The sequence below is a fragment of the Nannospalax galili genome, unplaced genomic scaffold (assembly GCF_000622305.1).
Source record: "Nannospalax galili isolate Female #2095 unplaced genomic scaffold, S.galili_v1.0 scaffold1448, whole genome shotgun sequence".
Taxonomy (NCBI): Eukaryota; Metazoa; Chordata; class Mammalia; order Rodentia; family Spalacidae; genus Nannospalax; species Nannospalax galili.
Window position 1 is genome coordinate 881,397 of NW_008358646.1, and position 20,064 is coordinate 901,460.

The 20,064-nt window shown below is 53.2% G+C and overlaps 1 protein-coding gene and 1 long non-coding RNA gene across 2 annotated transcripts in view; one reads left to right on the forward strand and one right to left on the reverse strand.

Moving 5' to 3' along the window:
* The window catches only part of Myo15a (myosin XVA), a 57,436-nt gene that overhangs the window by 17,757 nt on the left and 19,615 nt on the right, over positions 1–20,064 (reverse strand). The window contains 38 exon segments of the mRNA XM_008821967.2: positions 4,081–4,163; positions 4,370–4,443; positions 4,654–4,726; positions 4,949–5,021; positions 5,268–5,383; positions 5,831–6,009; positions 6,385–6,459; positions 6,559–6,670; positions 7,235–7,376; positions 8,041–8,159; positions 8,250–8,365; positions 8,647–8,722; positions 9,422–9,481; positions 9,673–9,794; positions 10,763–10,835; positions 10,952–11,057; positions 11,298–11,430; positions 11,522–11,702; positions 11,850–11,930; positions 12,092–12,159; positions 12,260–12,374; positions 12,907–13,001; positions 13,085–13,108; positions 13,111–13,244; positions 13,735–13,926; positions 14,109–14,181; positions 14,384–14,547; positions 15,777–16,012; positions 16,742–16,837; positions 17,218–17,348; positions 17,421–17,502; positions 17,596–17,649; positions 18,002–18,086; positions 18,426–18,601; positions 18,824–18,941; positions 19,337–19,461; positions 19,643–19,688; positions 19,803–19,948. Of these exon segments, the coding sequence (XP_008820189.1) occupies positions 4,081–4,163; positions 4,370–4,443; positions 4,654–4,726; positions 4,949–5,021; positions 5,268–5,383; positions 5,831–6,009; positions 6,385–6,459; positions 6,559–6,670; positions 7,235–7,376; positions 8,041–8,159; positions 8,250–8,365; positions 8,647–8,722; positions 9,422–9,481; positions 9,673–9,794; positions 10,763–10,835; positions 10,952–11,057; positions 11,298–11,430; positions 11,522–11,702; positions 11,850–11,930; positions 12,092–12,159; positions 12,260–12,374; positions 12,907–13,001; positions 13,085–13,108; positions 13,111–13,244; positions 13,735–13,926; positions 14,109–14,181; positions 14,384–14,547; positions 15,777–16,012; positions 16,742–16,837; positions 17,218–17,348; positions 17,421–17,502; positions 17,596–17,649; positions 18,002–18,086; positions 18,426–18,601; positions 18,824–18,941; positions 19,337–19,461; positions 19,643–19,688; positions 19,803–19,948 (4,154 nt within the window).
* LOC115068250 lies at positions 5,891–19,952 on the forward strand. The gene is made up of 4 exons (XR_003847613.1): positions 5,891–6,019; positions 18,419–18,694; positions 19,303–19,504; positions 19,823–19,952. It is a non-coding gene; the product is annotated as an uncharacterized LOC115068250 (long non-coding RNA).

The window sequence follows — 20,064 nt, forward strand, 5'->3', positions numbered from 1 at the left end:
TCCTGCCCATCTATGCCAAGATCTCTACTTCTGGCCTTTGATTCCTGCAAATCCCACTTGGAAAGGAAATCCCTTTAGTGCCCTCACTGCCCAGGGTGATCCCAGTTCTAGGAAGCCTTCCCTGACTACTCCTGGGGGATGGAGACAGATGGATCCCTGGAGCTTGCTGGCCAGTGAGAGCTCTAGGTTCAGTGAAAGATACCGTCTCAAAAAAAAAGTGAAGAATAATAGCAGAAAATACCCCAAATCAGTCTCTGGCCTCCATACGCACAGGCATGGAGAGAGAGAGAGAGAGAGAGAGAGAGAGAGAGAGAGAGAGAGAGAGAGAGAGAGAGAGCCATTTCTTCTAAAGTTTTAAACATTTATTTATTTTTATGTTTATTTATTTTTATGTTTATGAGTGTTTTGCCTGCATGGTTGTAAGCACACTACATGTGTGCAATGCCAGAAGAGGGTGTTGGGTCCCCTGGAACTGGAGTTATAGATGGTTGTTAGCCACTATGTGGGTGTTGGGAATTGAACCTGGGTCTTCTACAAGAGCAGCCAGTTCTCTTAACTGCTTAGCTATCTCTCCAGCCCTCTCCTAACTTGTTTTTTGCTGCTTTTGGAAGGGCTGGCACAAATGACTCCCATTTTTTTGTTGCTGTGGTTAGTTTTGACAGGATCTTGCTATGAAGCCCAGGCCAACCTCAAATTTAGGATCTTCTGCTTCAACTTTTCAACTACTGGGATTACAAGCAAGTGCCACCATGCCCAGTGCAACTTCATTTCAATCCCAACAACTTCTCCCTTTTGTCTCTGAAGAATATCTGAACAATATTCTCTGAAGACACAGCTGATTATAACCCTCTGGTGGTTTGATCTCAACTCTTCCTCAGTGCTAGAATGATCTCAGTTCTGATCTGATTCAATATTGAGGGGAGTAGTGAATGACAAATGTCAAAGGAGTTAGTGCCAGTCAAACCCTTTATGGCCAATTTTTTTTTGTTTGTTTGCTTGTTTGTTTGTTTGAGACAGGGTCTCCCTGTCACCCCAGCTGGCATAGAACTTGGTATGTAGACCGGGCTGGCTTCAATTTCATAGAGATCCACCTGCCTCTGCCTCCCAAGTGCTGGGATTAAAGGTGTGTGCCACCACCCCAGGGCCTTTTATGATCAATTTTAAACAACCAAGAGGTGTACAAGGAGTGGCTCTTAGGCCAGGTATATTTGGAGGCCATTGTCTATCCTGTGGGTGAAGTCTTAGCATCAGGTAAAGGTGCTTAACAACATGACCTGAGTTCAATCCTGGGGACCCACATCATGGAAAGAGAGGATCATCTCCTACAGGGTTCCCTCTGACTTCCACATGTGCACTGTGAAATGTATGCACCCTCCCGCCCCACTAAAAAAGGTGTTTTTTAAAAGTTGGATTTCCAGGGTCAAACTTTCTTGAGAATTCAAAATAAAGTCCAAACACTCATTTCTCTGCCTCACCAAACAGAGGTAAAAAGTAGCTGATGTGGGTCTCAAAAACAACAACAACAACAGCAAAAAAAAAAAAAAAAAAAAAAAAAAGGGCTGGAGAGATGGCTCAGTGGTTAAGAGCACTGGCTGTTCCTGCAGAGGACCTGGGTTGATTCCCAGCATCCACATAGATGCTAACAACCATATATAAATCCAATTCCAGAGTAATACAATGCCCTCTTCTGACCTTCACAGGCATTGCATGACACAGGTGCACTTACCTACACTCAGGCAATACATTCATACACATAAAAATAATAATAAATAAAATATTTGAAAACAAACAAACAAAAAACTATTGGTTGAAGAGGCACACACCTTTAATCCCAGCACTCTGGAAGCAGAGGCAGGTGGATCTCTGTGAGATCAAGCCCAGTCTGGTCTACATAGTGAGTTCTGAACCAACTGGAGCTACAGGGAAACCCTGACTCAAAAAGACCAAAGGGGGAAAAATAACAACAACAACAGAAACAAACAAACACCCCCCCCAAACCCAGCTCTCAGGAGGCAGAAGCAGGTGAAGCCAACCATAGCTGTATAGTGAGACTCTGTCTGAAAACAAAAACAACCCCCCCCAAAAGGGGGGGACTGAAGAGATGGCTCAGCAATTAAGAGCACTGGCTACTCTTGCAGAGGACCCAGGTTCAGTTTCCAGCATCCACATCAGGTTACTCACAGCAGTCTAATTCCTGGCACCGCACTCAAATGTTCAACCCCCTCCCCATATACAGATAATTAAAAAAAATAAAATATTTAAGATTGTATATGCAGGTTTAAAAAGCAGCTGATATGGGACAAAAAAAAAGTCCCTGGAACACAGTGAGTCCAGCCAGCTGCATGGGACTGCTTAATCTTTCCTCTCCATCCAGGATCAACTTGCTTTGAGTGGCTTAAAAAACATCCTTGGGCGTGGTGGCACACGCCTTTAATCCCAGCACTTGGGAGGCAGAGGCAGGCAGATCTCTGTGAGTTCAAGGCCAGCCTGGTCTACACAGTGAGTTCCAGGACAGCTGGGACTACAGGGAGACCCTGTCTCAAAGAGACAAAATGAAAAAAAATTTGAGGGTTTGCCAAAATTGTTACTGGAATTGTTAGGGCTAGAGCCTGGGTGGGCCCTGGCAGCCCTAACAGGTTAGGCTCAGCACCAACCATCAATAGGCCAGTTAAATAAGTAACAGTGAAAACTAGAAAAGGGAGAATTTGGGGCTGGAGAGATGGCTCAGTGGTTAAGAGCCCTGACTGCTCTTGCAGAGGACCTGGGTTTGATTCCCAGCACCCACATGGCAGCTATGAACCATCCTTAATTCCAGCTCCAGGGGAATCCAAAGCCATCTTCAAGCTGTCTTCTGACCTCCAAGGCATTGCACAACAGACGTGGGTGCACTCACATACATGAAGGCAATACACTCATACACATAAAATAAAAATAATAAATAAAATATTAAAAAAATAGCTGTGTGTGGTGGCCCATGCCTTTAATCCCAGCACTTGGGAGGCAGAGGCAGGTGGATCTTTGTGAGGCTAGCCTGGTCTACATAGTGCGTTCCAGGACAGCTGGGGCTACGGGAGACCCTGTCTCAAAAAGACAAAAAATAAAAAATAAAATAAAAATAAAAAAAAGAAAAGGGGGAATTTATTCAATGTGGCCTCATTGGGAAGTGACTCCCACAAGTCCATCTTCCTGGATTTTGAAATTTCTGCATCAGTACTGAGTCAGTCTTGTTTTTCCTGGGATTATTGCGCTTTGCTAATCCACAAGAGCGACTATAAGAGAACGGCATCAACACAGAGGAAAGCAAGACCAGGAGATGGAGAAAGCTTGCTTTCTTTTTTTAAAAAATATTTATTTATTGGTCTTTTTGAGACAGGGTCTCCCTGTAGCACTAGCTGTCCTGGAACTTATTATGTAGACCAGGCTGGCCTTGAACTCACAGAGATCCACCTGCCTCTGCCTCCCAAGTGCTGGGATTAAAGGCGTGCGCCACCACACCTGGCCTAATATTTTATTTTATTTATTATTTTTATTTTTTATGTGTTTGAGTGTATTGCCTGCATGTATGTGAGTGCACCTGTGTCATGCAATGCTGCGGAGGTCAGAAGAGGGCTTCAGATTCCCCTGGAACTGGAGTTAAGGATGGTTCGTAGCCGCCATGTGGGTGCTGGGACTCGAACCCAAGTCCTCTGCAAGAGCAGTCAGTGCTCTTAACTGCTGAGCCATCTCTCCAGCCCTGAAAGCTTGCTTTCTAATGGCACCTGGATCCATCTGTGCCTGGAAGCGCATATTAACTGAATTTTCACCTGCATGAAGCAGCAGGCTTTCTCTTTTGCTCAGACTGGCCTGAACTGGGTTTCTGTTACATGTAGCCAAAGACCTGAACTTAAATGTTATCACTGCCACTTTCTCAGAGGAGGAAAGAGCAGAAATTATATGTTCCAGATCAAGCAGTTCCAAGAATGTGTAAGTAGGGAGGAAGGTAAAGGAATCGAGACTGAGCAGGGAGAGGTCTGGGGTGGGGGAGGCCAGACTCCACTGCTGGAGTGTGGGCATGGTGGACTGGGAGCCCAGGAGACTCACTGCTTGGTGCTGGTGTTGTCTGTGATCTGCTTCACAATCTGGCAGTAGCACTCATCTCGAAGGACCTCTTGATCCCTACAAAGCTGAAAGAGGGCAGGTCAGATCACTCGTGCCAGGTATATCAGAACAGGCTGCGTACTTGGAATTCAGCCAGGTGTCCCTTCTCCAGCCCTCCTTTCATTCTTATTTGGAACACATGAGAAGCCTCCCATGGCGCTGTCTTGCTATTGTAGCCCACTGATGGGGACAGAGCAAGAAGGAAGCGTGGGACACAATCACCTGGACTGACCTTCAGGAGGGTGCAGAGCACATCCAGTTCACTCTGGCCTTTCAATGGGGCATCTCCCATGAACCTCATCACCGCTGTAGGAAAGACCCATCCTTTTCAGGCCCACCACATCCCAGCTGCCTATCCCAGGGTGCCCCAAGGTCCATTTCCTCCCTCGGAGGCTGCAGCCAAGGTAGCTGGAGGCTTCTATTCTCTTCAAGGTGACCTGAGCTTGGGGAGGGGAAGACTGAGGACCAGAGAAGAGAGGTGACAAGTAGGGTTACAGAGCGCTGCATCCCACACACCGAGGAACATGTCAATGGCCATCTTGTTGAGGCTGTTGTCATTGAGTTCAATGAGGGATTCCTGGATCGGGACCTATGAGGGGAACAAGGGGCTGATCATGATGGAGTTGGGACATGGTAGAGCAGAAAAGGAGCACATCACAATTTCAGGCTGTGTTATGAGAGGTGCGTCCTGTCAGAAAACAGGAACAGACACTGTCTGCAAGCCTCACTGGGGACAACTGCTTGCTCCAGCGTGTAGGAAGGGGGATCCTGCATCACCATTCTGAGGAAACTGAGGCACAGGACTGGACACCTTAGTGAAGCAAAGCATGTCCTCCAGAGTTCCGGACTCCCTGTCCTCCTTGGATTTCAGCCTGAAGCCATCCCTGTAACATATGGGCTCTGTTAACTAATCCTGCTTCCCAGCCTTTGGCCACATCTTGCCACGGGAGACTGTTCCTGTTGCCCCATTCCAATCAATCAGTCCACCAGCAAGAAGGCACCTAGAGGTTGAGATCATAGGGGGCCCCCCTCCCACCCGTCGGAGGTGGGGCTGGCAGTCCAACAGCCTACAGCTTGGACAGATGCAAGACAACAACAGAGTGTGAGGAAGAGGTGGCACCGCCGCTCACCGCGGACGCCTCCGAGGGTCTCTGAAATACTTCTGGGCAAACTCCAGCATTGTGCTGGGTGGCAGCGCCAGTGCATCCTCTCCGCTGTCGGCTGAACGCGCCCCGACTAGGGGGCCCTGCAGAATAAACGTAGTTGGGAGGCCCATCGGCTCCTCCCTTGACCGTCCGGAGGCAACTGATCGAGAGCACACCCTCGCTGACCACGCCGCCCAGCATCTGGACACTGACCGGTCGAGGGCAGATGGCCTCACCCTCTCTAGCCTGACTCGCCACTTGCGGGACTCCGCCTCCTAGCCAGACCCCTTCGTGGAGTTGGCTGCAGCCTCAAGGTTGGCCACGCTCTCCCCAGGCCTGACTCCACCCCTCACTGGTCTATTCCTGGACAAGCTGCACCTCACCTCGCGTTGACTTCACCCACAGCCCTGTTTGCAGCCGACTGACACTCTGAGTCCTTTCTCCCATTCGGTCACCTCCGACGGGTGGTACGGCTGATTTGCTTTATTGTAGGCCACACACCCTGCTGCCAGGATGGCCCCGCCCCGTCGTCTGGCCACGCCCCTCACCTCTCCCCGGCGGCCCACCTCCCGCGCTGCAGCTGCGGAGGCAACCGCCGCAGCCACAGCAGCGGCCCGGCCCCGGCTCGGCTCCGCGGGCAGCTGCAGAAATTCCGGGGCGGCGGCCGGCTGCACCAGATCTGAGGGAAAGCGGCCCACGCGCCCGTGGACAGTCCCGAACCGCCAGCCTAGAGACAGGTAAGGGTCTGAGAAAGATCTTGGTAGAGATAAAGGGGGTTCTTTAAAGAGGCTCGGGCACATCCTTGAGCCTTCTTAGTGCTCTGTGAGATGAGCCATGCTGGTGTTTTTGGGTTTTTTTTTTGTGGTACTGGGGATAAACCCCAGGAATCAGAGTAGTCTGGCCATAAGCATGCGGCCACCCCTTAGGCACCTGTGCAAGCAGAGGTCGGGTTGTAGAGCTGCTGGCAGGCATTACAGAGACCCAGGGGCCTTAGGGGTCCCACCGGCACCAACAGACCCTCATCACGTGTCTGCAGTGTGCTGGGAACCTGGGCTGGCCACTGTTTGGGGGCTCCAGGTTTGGGGCATCCACAAGCACTCACCAAAGTCAGGGCCTCTCCGCCGCAGCTCCTCCAGGTACACCAACTTCTTGCGGACCACACAGCCAGCGCTGTAGCCTGTGGGCCGGGCTTGTATCAGCGTCTGCCAAGGAAGCCCCTTCCTCAGCCTCCCATTTCATGTTCACTTCCACCCGGCCATGGGGCCATGGAGCTGACCCACTCTAGGTGGCTCCAAGGGCTGCAGGTGGATGATGTCACCCTTGTGGAAGGCCAGCAGCTCTGGGTCTTCAGGCAGGAAGTTCCGTACAGCTACCACGTAATCAGAATCCTGGAGACACCAGGAAAAGAGTGAGGGGCTTCAGGGTACTGCCCTTTTCCCTGGGGCTTCCAGCCCCTCTCCTATGTCTCCCCATCCCCCAACCCATCAGAGAAGGCACATTCTCTAGGTGGGCAGAGGGTAAGGCATTAAATGGTAGAAACCTGAGTCTGCTGAGCACACAGTTGTGCCTTAACTACTAAGCCTTCCTTTGAATTGCCCTAGGCTAGGTGCTGGGACTGGGGCATGACCCACCCACCAAGGCTTAGGGATGGAGGGAGATGGAGGTGCAGGAAGCAAGCAGTGCAGCGGGCAGGCAGTGGGGTTCTGTGGCAACAACTGTTTGGGGCTTAGAGGAGGTGCATTCTACACTGCTTAAGGTAGGTGTGAAGAATGTGCTGAGAAGGCAAGGGGCTGAGGTATGGCAGGTGGAAGGCCCAGCTTGTGGGCATACAGAGGTCTGTGGATGTATTCTTTGGTGTGCACATGTGCATAGTATGTTCACACTCATCAGGCAGAAGGGCTGGGATATATCTGTGTTGGGGTGGCAGAGGACATCTGTGGAAGGAGCCTGACCTTCTTCAGCTCCAGGATGAAGTTGTCTACCAGGGTCTTGACCTGATGAGCTCGGGCTGAGAAGAGGATAATCTTCTCACTGGCCAGGTTGAACTCCAGCATGTTCTGTGATGGCATGGTCACAAACAGGATGTCTGCAAAGCTGGAGGGTGGGGAGGTAGCATGAGGGCAGGACCCCAGAGCCAGAGAGATGCCTTCCCAGGAGCTGTCACACTTTCTGTTCCTGTCTCCCTTCTCTGACCCATCTGTGGATTCTGTGTATCTCTCAAAACCTTTTGTACTACGCTCCAACCCCCTCCTCCACAGACTTTGCCCACACAATCTTTCTTTCATCAGTTTGCTTGATTTTTTTCATTGCATACTTCCTTCACAGAATGGAGCTTCCACCCAACCAGGGACCAAGGCTCTTTCCTGACCTCATGTCAGAAAGGACAAAGGGACTCCAATGGGGTGTGTGGCCACTCAGCAGGATCTCAGGGCCAGAGCCAGATGCCTGGGGATTTAGTTGCTCCCAGAAGTCACCCCTCTGCACAGTGACCTCTGGAGTGGGGCTGGCATGTGGTCCTAGAGGCAGGGCAGGTAGTGGGCTTTCTAGCTCAACCACTTATTGTCTATCTGACTAAAGATGATCAACTTCTCTCTCTGTGGTTCAGTTTCCAAATCTCTGCAATAGACTTAATTAAAAGGCTTGGCACACCTGGTATATCACAGGGCTTAGTAACAGCTCTGAGTACAGTGAGGGGATGTTGATGCCAGTCTGTGCCCCAGTGCTCAGGAAGCCCCACTCCCATCTTCCTGCCAATCACCTATATGCATGCAGGACCTGCAGCTGCCTGCTGGCCTCCCTGCTGCCCTTGGCCATCCGCAGGAGTTTGATGCCCGTGTGGGATACAGCTAGGATCTGCACGCCAGTGCCCACACTGCCCTAGGAAGGATGAAGACTGGTGAGGTCTTCTAGTCTTAGTCCTGCATGCTCTGGGCAGGCAGGCAGGCAGGGATAAGCAGGGGCTCGTACTGTGGCTGGGAAGAGGCGGGAGAAGTAGATCTCCCAGCTGTCTCTGGCCATGCTGACTGCAGCACGCTTCACACTCTCTGTGACCAGAGGTCGCTGTGTGTCCAGCTGGTTCTGGGCTAAGAGAGGCCAGTTCTGGTCAAGACCTGCTTCCCCTGTTTTTTGCCAACTCACATCTGATCAACAGCTATACTGGGAAACTGACAGCCACAGATGGCCAGGGCCGCCCTATGTGTCAGATGTTGCTGACCTCCAGTTTGGAGCCGGGCAAGGCTGAACAAAGAAGGGTGTGTGGGGGAGGCAAGAGGGTTTGGCATGTTCTCAGCCTCCTTCCACCCAAGGGTTAGTACCCCGACTCTGGTTAGCTGACGATCAGCACGCCTCCCCTCACCCAAGGTACCAAACAGGGCCTTCATTTGGCGCCGTTCATCCTCAGAGATCCGTAGGCAGGCCTCGGATAGCGTGTCATGCAGGATCTGCAGGAACAAGTATGCCTTGCAGCTGGCTTGTGAGTGCATCTGCCAGAAGCTGAGGCCAGACTGTCCTAGGGTATGTGGGAATGGGGGTCCTGTTCTGCAGCACCGGGGTCATCTATAATCTGGGTCACTTTTGTTGTCAGATCCTTTGTATGGTTACCTTTATAACCCTTTCCATTCTTCCCAGGCCTTGGTTTCCCAATATCAGGCAAGGCTTGGATTTGATCTCTAGGCCCTGCTGAGCTCAAACACTGACTTTTTTTTTTCTTTTTGAGACAGGGTCTCACATAGCCAAGACTTGAACTCTTCATCCTCTTTCCTCTACCTCCTGGGGGCTGGAAATATAAGTAAGTGTGCACACATGCCTGGCTCAGACTGTGACTCATGAGATGGACTGTTTTTTTCTTTTTTTTTTTTTTTTTTTTGAGACAGGGTCTCCCTGTAGCCCCAGCTGTCCTGGAACTCACTATGTAGACCAGGCTGGCCTTGAACTCACAAAGATCCGCCTGCCTCTGCCTCCCAAGTGCTGGGATTAAAGGCATGTGCCACCACGCCTGGCATGAGATGGACTTTTAGGACTGCTGACCTTGTTCATGGGAATGAGGGAATCAATACAGCAGCTCTTAAACCCAAGGACCCCAAATCTCAAAAGCAGAAAAGAACCTGCCTCAAGAGGCAGGAAGGTAGGAGAGGGCTTACCTGCCGGAACAATAGATCTAGCTGCACAGGGTGGTTGTAGCTGTCTTTAGGGTAGAACACCTGCATGGGTGAGGCCTCAGTTATCCATGGACTGACAACCCCTCCTCTTGTTTGGGCTCCATCCTCAGACGCAGCCCCTGGCTCTGACTCCTTTTCTAGCTCCAGCCCCAATTCCATTCTTCTGGGCTCCCCTGCCCTAACTCCCCTGGACAGCTCTGCCCTTAGACCATCCCCTAGCCTGCTCCTGGCACCTCTTTGCGCAGGAAGATCCGCCAGGGGGCATCTTGGTAGCCGTAGAAGTTAGGGTTGACCAGACGGTGCAGCTGTGTCTGCACAGGTTCCTCTGGAGGCTCCAGAGACCTGGAAGGCAGCACTGCCAAGAGCAGGAGCAAAGAGTGGAGGAGGGCCTCTTGGGACCCAGCAGGAGAGACAGAACCAGGGAGGGGCAATATGTATTGAGAAAGGGCTAGGCAGTGCAGTAACCACAACTGCTTATCCATATATGGATTCATATGACCTAGGCCTTTTCCCCACAAGTGTGGAGAACACCTAATAGCTCACCTGGGGATAAAGAATGCCAGGAGACAAGACAGATGGGGCTCCTGTAGCTGACTTTAACGTTACATGGAGGAAGGTATGGGGAGGACAGCTAGGAGGTGAGGTCAGTTGGGGGCCTCGTGAACAAGGGCAGGTGTTCTGGGCAAATCTCTCTGAGATGGCATTTGAGCTGATACCTGGTTGATGGCCAAGAAGGAGCCAGGCACCCAAAGATTGTGAGGGAGAGAGAGAGGAAACAGCAAGTGCAAAGGTCTTGAGGCAGGAGTGTGTTTGGTGTGTTACAGGGACTGAATGTGTCCAGAGGAAAAAGGAAAGACGTGAGATTAAAGGAACTGGGTTGGAAGATCATGCACAATGGTTTCAAAGATCACAGTGAAGAGCTGGAAGTTCACTGTAGGAACCATTTGTCAGAAACATGATCTGAGCTGACTTTTATCTTTTAGGATCACAGCCTGGTTAGGGCTTCCCTTTGGTGCCAGGAGGCTTGCTTTCTATCCCTAGTCTGATCCTTTTAAGCTGTGTGACCTTGGGCAAGCCACTTAAACTCTCTGTGCTTCTGTTTCCCCATTTGTAACAGGTAGGAACAAATGGTATTGGGCTTCAGTAGGATTGAATGAGGCCAGGGTGAGGCTGGCCTAAAACCAGTAAAGGGTGATGTTATGTGTCAATACAATGTACACACACGGACTTAGAGACAGACACAGCCCCACAGATGCCCCTGTGCGCCAAGGCTCCTTCACTCACTTGGAAATCACTTGTATGTCTCACCTTCCTGACCCTCACCTGGAGTGGGCCCAATGCATGGCCTTGAAGCACTAGTCACTGGCTTCACCAAGGCGATGGTCTCTCTGGACACCTGTCCCACCAGAAACAGGGTGCTCAGGGGGTAGCAAGTAGGCCATGGGGGGGCAGCATGGGGTCATGCTGAAAGGGTAGCCTCTCTCCCTCTAGGACCATCCACCCCATCCTCACCTGAGTGGCAGGCGCTTCTGCCAGGTGGGTCATCTGCCCCTTCAGGATCATTAGGGCCTCCTCGTGGGGGTTGGGCCGCTTCATGAACACCTTACCACCATCCATTCTGGCAGGTAACCAGTGGCAGTTAGACACTGGGTCGCCCTTCTACCCCAGCCCCCATGATAGGAACTTCTCTTACCACCCCACCATTTCAAAAGAGCACCAGAGAGGAGTGGAGACTGGCCTGAGGTCACAAAGCACAATAGACCATGGCAGCCTGGGCTTCCCATTGCCCAGGGGCCCATCTCAACTGGTGACAGACACAGTGCTGAGCTCCTGGAGGTAGGCTGAGGGCTGGGCCCACCTGTGGGCCTCTGGGCGGCCTGCCCAGGGTGGCTGTTGATACTGTCTGACAATGTTTCTGATTTGCTGTGTGGGCTGCGGGAAGTGCTCTGAGTTGAGTGTGGAGTGCTGGACCAGCTCCGGGGAAGCTGAGGCTGTGAGTGAGGATAGGTAGCCAGATGAAGCCATGGGACCCAGTTGCCCTGGCCTGTCTGGGCAGGCTCCTGGATTGGGGTGGACACTTACTGGATTCTGAAGAGGTCTGGTCTTGAGCTAGGATGGGAGCAGCCACAGGTTTGCTGAGGGTCCTTGGGGCCTTGGCCACAGGGGCTGGGGCCACTGAGTGTGGAGTGGGGCGCACAAGCACTGGTTTGGCTGGGGGGCCAGTGCCTACAGACTTTGGCTGTGCTTCTGGTACTAGGGATCTCTGTGGAGAGCAAGGCATGATATGGCCACTTAGGGCTGCTCCCATCCCAGGTACTCTGAGTGCTTAAGGTGGGCTATGGGACTCCTGGGCTCATAAAAGCCCTGGGCCAGCATGGTACTCCTGTTCACAGTGGGTGGCCCTGCTCACCTCTGGAGGCTGGGGTCTTGGGGCTGCACTGAAGGGCTGCTGCTGTTGGAGTGCCAAAGCCTGTAGGGTCATCTCCCTGGCCTGGGGAAAGGTGGCCAGAGTGACCAGGCAGATCTACACAGACACAGACACAGACACAGACCCAGACACACACACACACACACACACACACACACACACAGAGACACACAGACACACAGATACACACACACACACACACACTGTGCCCTGCCCCCACTCACCAATAGCACAGCCTGCCTGTGGATGAAGGCTTGCTGCAGAGCCAGAGTGGAAGCATCTAGGCCTGGGACTGGGGAGTCAGGCACCAGTGGGCACAGGTGTAGGGGAAGCAGGAGCTCCCTGTGTACCCTCCCACCCCTGGCCCCAAAGCATGCTGAGGAGGTACTGACTGGGCTTGAGTTCTGGGGGTTTCCTGGGGGTGTCTTCTGAACCACTGCTGCCACCTCCACCTGGCTGGCCTCCACCTTTCATGCGGTAGGCAATGGCTGTCGGCTTCTCCAGGTCCTGGGGCAGCAGTGGCCGCTTCACTGCTGTGCTCCCCAGGATCCCTGGCAACAGGCATCTGACACCACTCTTCCCCCTCCCCTCCTGCAGGGCCTTTGCCAGCTCAAGTCTGCCTTGTCCCCAGTCTATACCTCAGGCACTGCTCCTCCTGAGGCCCAAGCTCCCAACCCACACCCTCCACAGAAGAGTGAACTGCAGGAGGGAGCCAGTGTCTATGTGAGATGCCACAGAGGGGATTTGAGTGTTCCCAGGGAAAGGAAGTCTTGTGAGATCTGGGATCCAGCAACCAAAGCAACCCACTGCAGAGGTGGCAGCTGGGATCCTGACATCTAGCTGTGAGTCCTTGCAGGGCAGCCAGGAGCATCTCCAGCTGACAGGTGACAGAAAGCTTTCCCTGTCCCCAGCAGAGATCCAGGCAGGACTCCCTGCCCCAGAGCCCTGGGTGTGAGAGTCTTAGGTGTCACTTGAGACACAGGGTATGACTCTGCACACACTGAATCTGCCACCCTCAAACATCCCTCCTCATCCCTACCGCATCTCCGCAGGCTAGCACAGGGTCAAAGAGGCTGTCCAAGTAGCCATCCAGCTCCCTGGGGGGCACGGTGGGCTCTTCAAGGCTGTTCACAGCTGGAGGGACCACAAAAGAGCAAAGTTCATTTCTCCTGTGTGGTATCCACACCCCTCTGGGAATAGAGAACGCGCTGGTTGACCTTGATGGGTCACTGTCCCTCTTGGGTCTCAGTCTCCCCATTTGTACCATTCTCATTGTGGCTGCAGTACCCATCAGAGTCAGGAACTTTGGGCATGTGGCCCCGGGGCTGGGGCCTTATGGGTGTGTCTTCATCTGAGTCCCAGCAGTTTCCAAACACCCTGTGGAGGAAGGGGAGCACAGGGCAACTGACCTCAGAGAGATCCCCAGCCCTCCAAGAATCCCCCAGATTCTTCTGTGCCCTGGGCTGGGTGACGCTCCCTATTTGAAAAGCAGTGTTGCTAGGCATAATGACATGCACCTGCAGCCCCTGGTGCTTGGGAAGCTGAGGTGGGAGGAGGATTGCTTGAGCTGGGGAGGTTCCAGGGAAGCTCAACTCCGAACACCAAACAATCATAACCTGCCCCAAGAATGTCTTTCCTGAGCCTGGGCGTGGTGGCACATGTATTTAATCCCAGCACCCGGGAGGCAGAGGCAGGTGGATCTCTGTGAATTCGAGGCCAGCCTGATCTACATAGCGAGTTCTAGGCCAGCTGGGGCTACAGGGAGACCCTATCTCAAAAAGATAAAAAGAAAAAAAAATATCTTTCCCAATGGCTGGTGGGTAGAGTTGTCTGTCTAGGAGAGGTGTCCGGCCAAGTAGCTACATACACTCTGGTGTCTCCTCTGCCAGCCACAGGTCCTTCTGCACCCACAATGAAGTAGGACCTCTGTCGTGGGAAGTCCCTGAGCAGCTCCAAGTCTGATACCAGGTCCAGTACATAGTCATGGCCGGCCAGTTCTGCCCACCTGATTCCATTGTTCATGGCCACAGTCCAGCCCCGCCAGCCATCAGCCAGCCCCCTGGTGACGGTGTGCAGAGGAATGGAAATAAAGGATGAAACTATCAGGCACTACCTGGAGATCCTGGTAGTCGGATCCCAGGTATGGCCAAAGTGGTCCTCTGGGCCCCCTGGGGTGGGGCCTCCTGTCCCTCCCTCCCTCCCTGGTCACAGGGTACTGGGTGGGGCACTCTAGGAGCCAACCTGTGCCTCAGGATGTCTCCAGCCACTGCTTCCCCTGTACTCCAGGAGTGCACCGGGCAGGAGAACTGGTCACCTGGGCACAGCCGGTACTAGACTCAGTCTGGGCTGTCTTTAATCCAGTTTGCTGGCTTCCCTTACCCCCTCCCCTGTAACTCCACCTTCACCATCCCCTGCTCTCTTGTACCACCACATTGCAACTGGCCTCTCTGTAGCTCCAAGCTTTTGTGGCTGGTGCTGATAGCAGCCGCTCTTCCATGAGGGACATGCCGACTTACCATTGAAGCAACTCACATCTAGAGCCATGCTGGCCTTCTCCTGAGTGACAATCCACTCAAGTTGGGTTGGGGGGAAAGTGCGGGCAGCCCCTGAGCCCATGGCCTGCAGGAGGCGGTGCTGGCAAACAGCCTGGAAGCCATTCTGCCCATAATCAGACACAAACCTAGGGGACAAGTAGGGAGTTGGAGTGCTGAAGCTAGCCTAAAAAAAAAAAGGTCCCAGGCTAACCTAGAAATATCCAGGCTATCATAGAAGTCCAAGGATGAAGCAAAATGTCATTTTTTTGCATCCACAATGAACTAGGACCTCTGTCGTGGGAAGTCCCTGAACAGTTACAGGTCCAGCACATAGTCATGGCTGGCCAGTTCTGCCCACTGGACTCCATTGTTTATGGCCACAGTCCAGCCCCACCAGGTGTGTGTGTGTGTGTGTGTGTGTGTAACTGAATTTGGATAAGAACCTGGCCTCCAGAGGCCTTTGCCCTCATCCCTTCTCCAGGCAGAATGGGTGCCTGCCTGATCTGAACTTGGCCTCCTAGTTTTCATCTGAGTAAGAGATGGCTGTGAGGGTCTAGCTCAGCTCAGTGCCAGTAAGCTATTTCCACTGACAGGTCTTCCTTGTACCCCTACCCCTTCTGCTTACTGAAAGGAACCCAGAAAAATGCTCTCAGGGAGGCTACACGCAGACAGCCAGGGGCCCTACCCTGCTTCCAGAACCACGACAGCCACAGGATTGGCTGGGATATGGTAGCCTTCTGCATGCTGGCCTGGAGAGACTCTGCATACACCTGCACTCACTTCTGTCCTGCTAGGTGGATCCTGTTACCATCTCCCAATTACAGGGGAGAAACAGGTTTAGAGAGGTACAGCAACTAGCTCCAGGCCACACAGCAGTATGAGAGGTGGGATTTATACAGGCTGTTTATGTTGTCTCTGTCAGGCTCTGTGCCTCACATGATACCCACATGGCACTTGCACTTAAATATACTTACACATTTCATCCTCACAACAGCCTATGAAGTAGTTGCTGTCTTAACCCCCATTTTATAGGGGATGAAACTAAGGCCCAGAGAGATTAAGTGACTTACCCAAGGTCACATGGCTGAGCTGGGATTTGAATCCAGACTGTCAGTGTGTCTGTGCTAGTATACCCTATCTGCCCCACAACCTGAGACATCAATATTCTTTTCTAAGTTCCCCCACACAACCAGTGTTGCCCTACTCTGGGTTCTGCCAGTCCTTCACCCATCCTAACCCAATTCCTCTGCTCTGCAGTAAAGTTTATCTTTTCTCCAGCTCTGGGCTCCAAGGAGGAACTAATGCAGGTTCTGCATCTGTACCCTCCTGGCCTGATCTCCAGCCACCCATTGTCTCCCACTCCAGTCTCACTCACTTGAGGAGAAATTTGTCGAGGTGTGAGGAAGGTGCAAAACCACTGAGGCAGGCAGCTAGCAGTAGCCAGCCACGCTCGGCGTTGTAGGTGTTATGATTGTGCCACACCTGGTTGGCCAATTGGGCCAGGATCTCATCTCGCAGCTCAGGTTCCACCAGCCCCTGGTGCACGATGTAGTTCCCCAACATCATCTCCTGGGTGCCGCACAGGTGGGGGTCACCCATGAAACGCAGGATCTGGCCCACAGAAAGACTCTCCTGGGCCTCTGCCCCCTCACCCATGAACTCCTGCCATGCTTTTCCCATGGGCCCCCCTGCCCATATAGAAGTCCCTCATATTTCAGTATAACTCTCCTATTCTTTGTCAGGTGACCAGGCAGTTTGCTCCAACTGTGGGAAAGTGAGGGAATATTGACTTCTCCTGCCCATGAACCTTCTATGGCTCTAGACCTAGCAGTCCCCTGTACCCCTGCCCTCCAGATGGCTCCACCTAGGTCCAGAGGGTTCTCAATAGCATTCACATCTGACTGCATCCCTTCCAGAAAGCACCTTCTAGGGCTCCTCAGCCCTTGGGTGAAATGGGAGGGGGGCACTCATTGAGTTCCTCTTCTTGATAATGGATAAAATCTCCTCAGCTCCAGGCCTCCTCCTCCAGGTTACCCTCTGGCTTGCCTGGTGCCTCATCTGGGTTCCCAGCCTCCGCCCTTCCCTTTGCACATGCTGGTGGTCATGACCACGTCACTCTTCTCAGCCTGGGGAGTCCTTACTCTGAGGCAGCCTTGTTAGGAGGATGACAGGGAGGGAGGCCAGATCCCTACACTGACGTAAGTCTCTCCTCCCAGAAAGGGGCCTTGGGATTTGAGCTGGGCTTAGAGGCCCAAGAGGATGCCTGAAGGATTAGGGGTTTGCAACCTGCTATAGTGGTAAGCCTATGTACTTGAAGCTGGACTGACGCAGATCCCGTACCAGCTTAAACACACTTATGGCTTCCTCATGGTGCTCGGCAGGCAGCCGTGTGAGAGGCATCCTCAGGGGCACTGTCAGCATCCCAAAAGTGGGTTCCTGGGGACACAGGGAGGGCATGGGGAGCAGCACTAGGTCCAACAAGCATACCCATGTCCACTGTCCTGTGTTGGGTGAGAGTGTAGGAGCACATGGAGCCAGCTCCTGACTACAGTGTGTGGGTGTAGAGGCTAAGGTCTGTTGAGGCCAGACAGTGGTCTGCAGAGAGCAGCTGGGTGAGGTAGGGCAATCCCACTGGGCCCTTCCTGGAGGACAAGACACAGGCAGGTACAGCACCAACCCCCAGTCAGGTTCTGAGTATCCCTGGCTGGTTGGTGGGCTGTAAGGCCCCATGCCTATGCCCATACCACAAGCATCTTCAGGTCTGAGTGTCAGTGCCTATGGGCTAGGCCCTTGGCCTGTGACAGTCCAGTCCTTACCTTGAAGTGACATCGGATGAACTTGGCCATGGGGTAGTTGTTGATGTCTAGGGGCAGTGTGACATGGGGCTCAGCCTGGAGCCGAGGAGTCCGCACAACAGCCACTTGGGGCATGCTGGCGGGCCTGAGGTCTGTGGAGAGTGGAGGCATGTGGCAGCCACACCCTTGATCTTGGCCCTCCCTCTCTGTCAGAGCTGACGTACCTGCTGCTGCTTTCAGGAGCCCAGCCACCTTAGCTGGCACTTCCAGGTGTCCTACAGGCACCACTTCCCGTTTGCTTAACTCCTATAGGGACAACAAGAGGTGAGGGAACAGCTGCCACACCCCATTTGTTGGCCTCCCTCCTGTCCCCTGCTGCAGCCTTGACCCTGCACCCACCTCCTGCTCACGTAGCCATGCCTCCTGTGCCCTGCGCCTCTGTTCTGCCCTCAACTGCAGGAAAGCAAACGATTAAGGAGCAGGCATTGGATACCATGGCTAGGTGGCCTCTACAGGCATGAGCAGTAGAGCCTGGAGGCTACTGGTGGTGCTGGTGGAACTTCAGGCAGGGGAGGCAGAGGTATAGCCAGAAACTACAAGGGAGGGCAAGTAGAGGAGATCCCTCCACACATCTTCTTCTACCCTCTCCATAACCTAAGAGTGTCAGGAAACAGGCTTCGGAGGGTCAGCAGGCCTCAGAGGGGCCACAGTTACCCAGCTCAGAAGGAGAAGGCCATGGTGGGGACTTGCGCCACAGATGGTCTCCTCTTAGGCTAAATGTACCCCAACCTAGACAGGCCAGTACCTTGAGGTAGCGACGGCGGTTCACATAGGTGTGTACCAGGGACCGGAACTTCACCAGACTCTGCCTCATCTGCTGGTAGCGTTGCCTGGAGAGTCAAGAATGGAGTCATGGAATGACACAGGGCCAGTGATGCCTCTGTCACTGCCTCTACTTTACTCTGGGACCTTTTGGCTCAAAGTGGAACATAGACATGGCCAAATCCATATAGTAAATCTAGTGACAGGGCCTGGGTTGATCCCACACTGGTCATGTACTGCCCAGCATGTTTTTGTTCCAAGGTCCCTGAAGTTCAGGGAGCAGAGGAGTCCCCTCAAGTGGATCCCTAGTTGGAGGCCTACTTCAGCCTGCATGCCTCTAGAGACAGAGCTCAGGTCTCTATGAGCCAAGTCAGAACCCCAGAGGCTTTCCCTTCTGTAGGCCCCACCTGGCCAGGAAGCCACGGGCCCGACTTTGCAGCAAAATGATCTTCCGACGCAGAGAGTAGAAACGCCTCTGGGTGAAGAAGCCACGCAGGCAGCGCTGCAGCGTGAGGGCAGCTCGGTTCAGCACACGTTCCCGCATACTCTCCAGCAGCTGGTGTAGGTGCTCCTTGAGGAAGAGCTGGGGATGGAAGGCGGCATGAGTGCCTCTCTTGAGGAACCCATGAAGACACAGCAGCCAGGACTGCTTTAGGTGTATGGCTGGGAGCAGCAGGTGAGTTTAGAGGGGCAAAAGCTGGAGTATAGGTGCACCATGCAGCAGGGATCCATATGGCTCTGGGGGCTCCCCTTGGATATTGATGGATGCAGGGTCTCCATAAGATGGCTATGGACTAGGGCTCACCTTGCTAACTCCCACACAGTACATGTCCGGCATGACTGTGCAGAGGCGGCTCAGTACAGACACACACATGTTCCCATCCGCTGGGAGGTCAAGCTTGAGGGCCACCAGGCAGCGGTACCTGGGGGACCAAACTCAGCCTGAGGGCCCATTGTCCCTGCCCACCATCTAGGAAGTATGGTCCAGGGGGTGGCTCACTCACAGCATCAGAGAATAGCACTGTCCTCAAGACTAGTAAGTAGAACGAGATGCCACTTTACTGCCATCTGCTGGAGCATGTCATAATAGCGTTTCCTTTTTTTTTTTTGGTGTTTTTGAGACAGGGTCTCCCTGTAGTTCCAACTGGCCTGGAACTCACTTCGTAGATCAGGGTGGCCTCGAACTCGCAGAGATCCGCCTGCCTCTGCCTCCCAAGTGCTGGGATTAAAGGCATGTGCCACCGCACCCAGTGCATAATAACTTTTAAAATCACTCCTCTACAGACTCAACACTGAAACTATGAAAAAAAGGAAGTACCTGTCAATAAACACCTGGAAGGGTAGTCGCACTGGGAAACCTTCCTTTCGGATCCGCACGGTCTCCAGTACCCCTGAATAACGTAACTGTGCCATCATGACATCTGGTTCAAAGAGACCTGGCTCCTAGAAGGGGGCCCAGAGAGGACATCTACACATTACCCACTAGGTATAAAGGCACTCCAAGGAGTGAATTGTGCTCATAGTGGGCTGGACAGGTGGGGGGTCCAGAGAGGCCAAGCCACTTGCCCAGCATCACACATCACATTGGGGAGGACTTGGCTCTCCCAGGAGTCTCAGCTCTCACCTTCTTGTGGTTGGGTTTCAGGCAACGCACAAACAAGGGGTTACACCTGGGGAGGGACAGGAGAGGCAGTGTGAGACCTCAGGGGAGGGTGCTCATTCACTGAGGGTCGCAGAGTAGGATAAAGTGAGACTGGGTGCTCTCTTCTCCTACACCCACCCACCTTTCCATTTTTTCCACCAGATCCAGTAGTGACTGCTGGAACTTGGCAGCCACAGTGTGAGCCTTGTAGAGTCGAGTAATGGAGCTGCTCTTGCCCAGGCGCTGAGGGGCCTGTGCAGCATGGCTGGAGAAGAGATGTGCCACCACCTGGAAGGGCCAAGGCATTGGAAGACAGATGACAGGCAGGGAACACAGATAGTGAGAGGAGCAAGCACAGAACAAAAGTTTCCTCACGTAGACTCTTGCTGTCCCTGCTGTCCTGC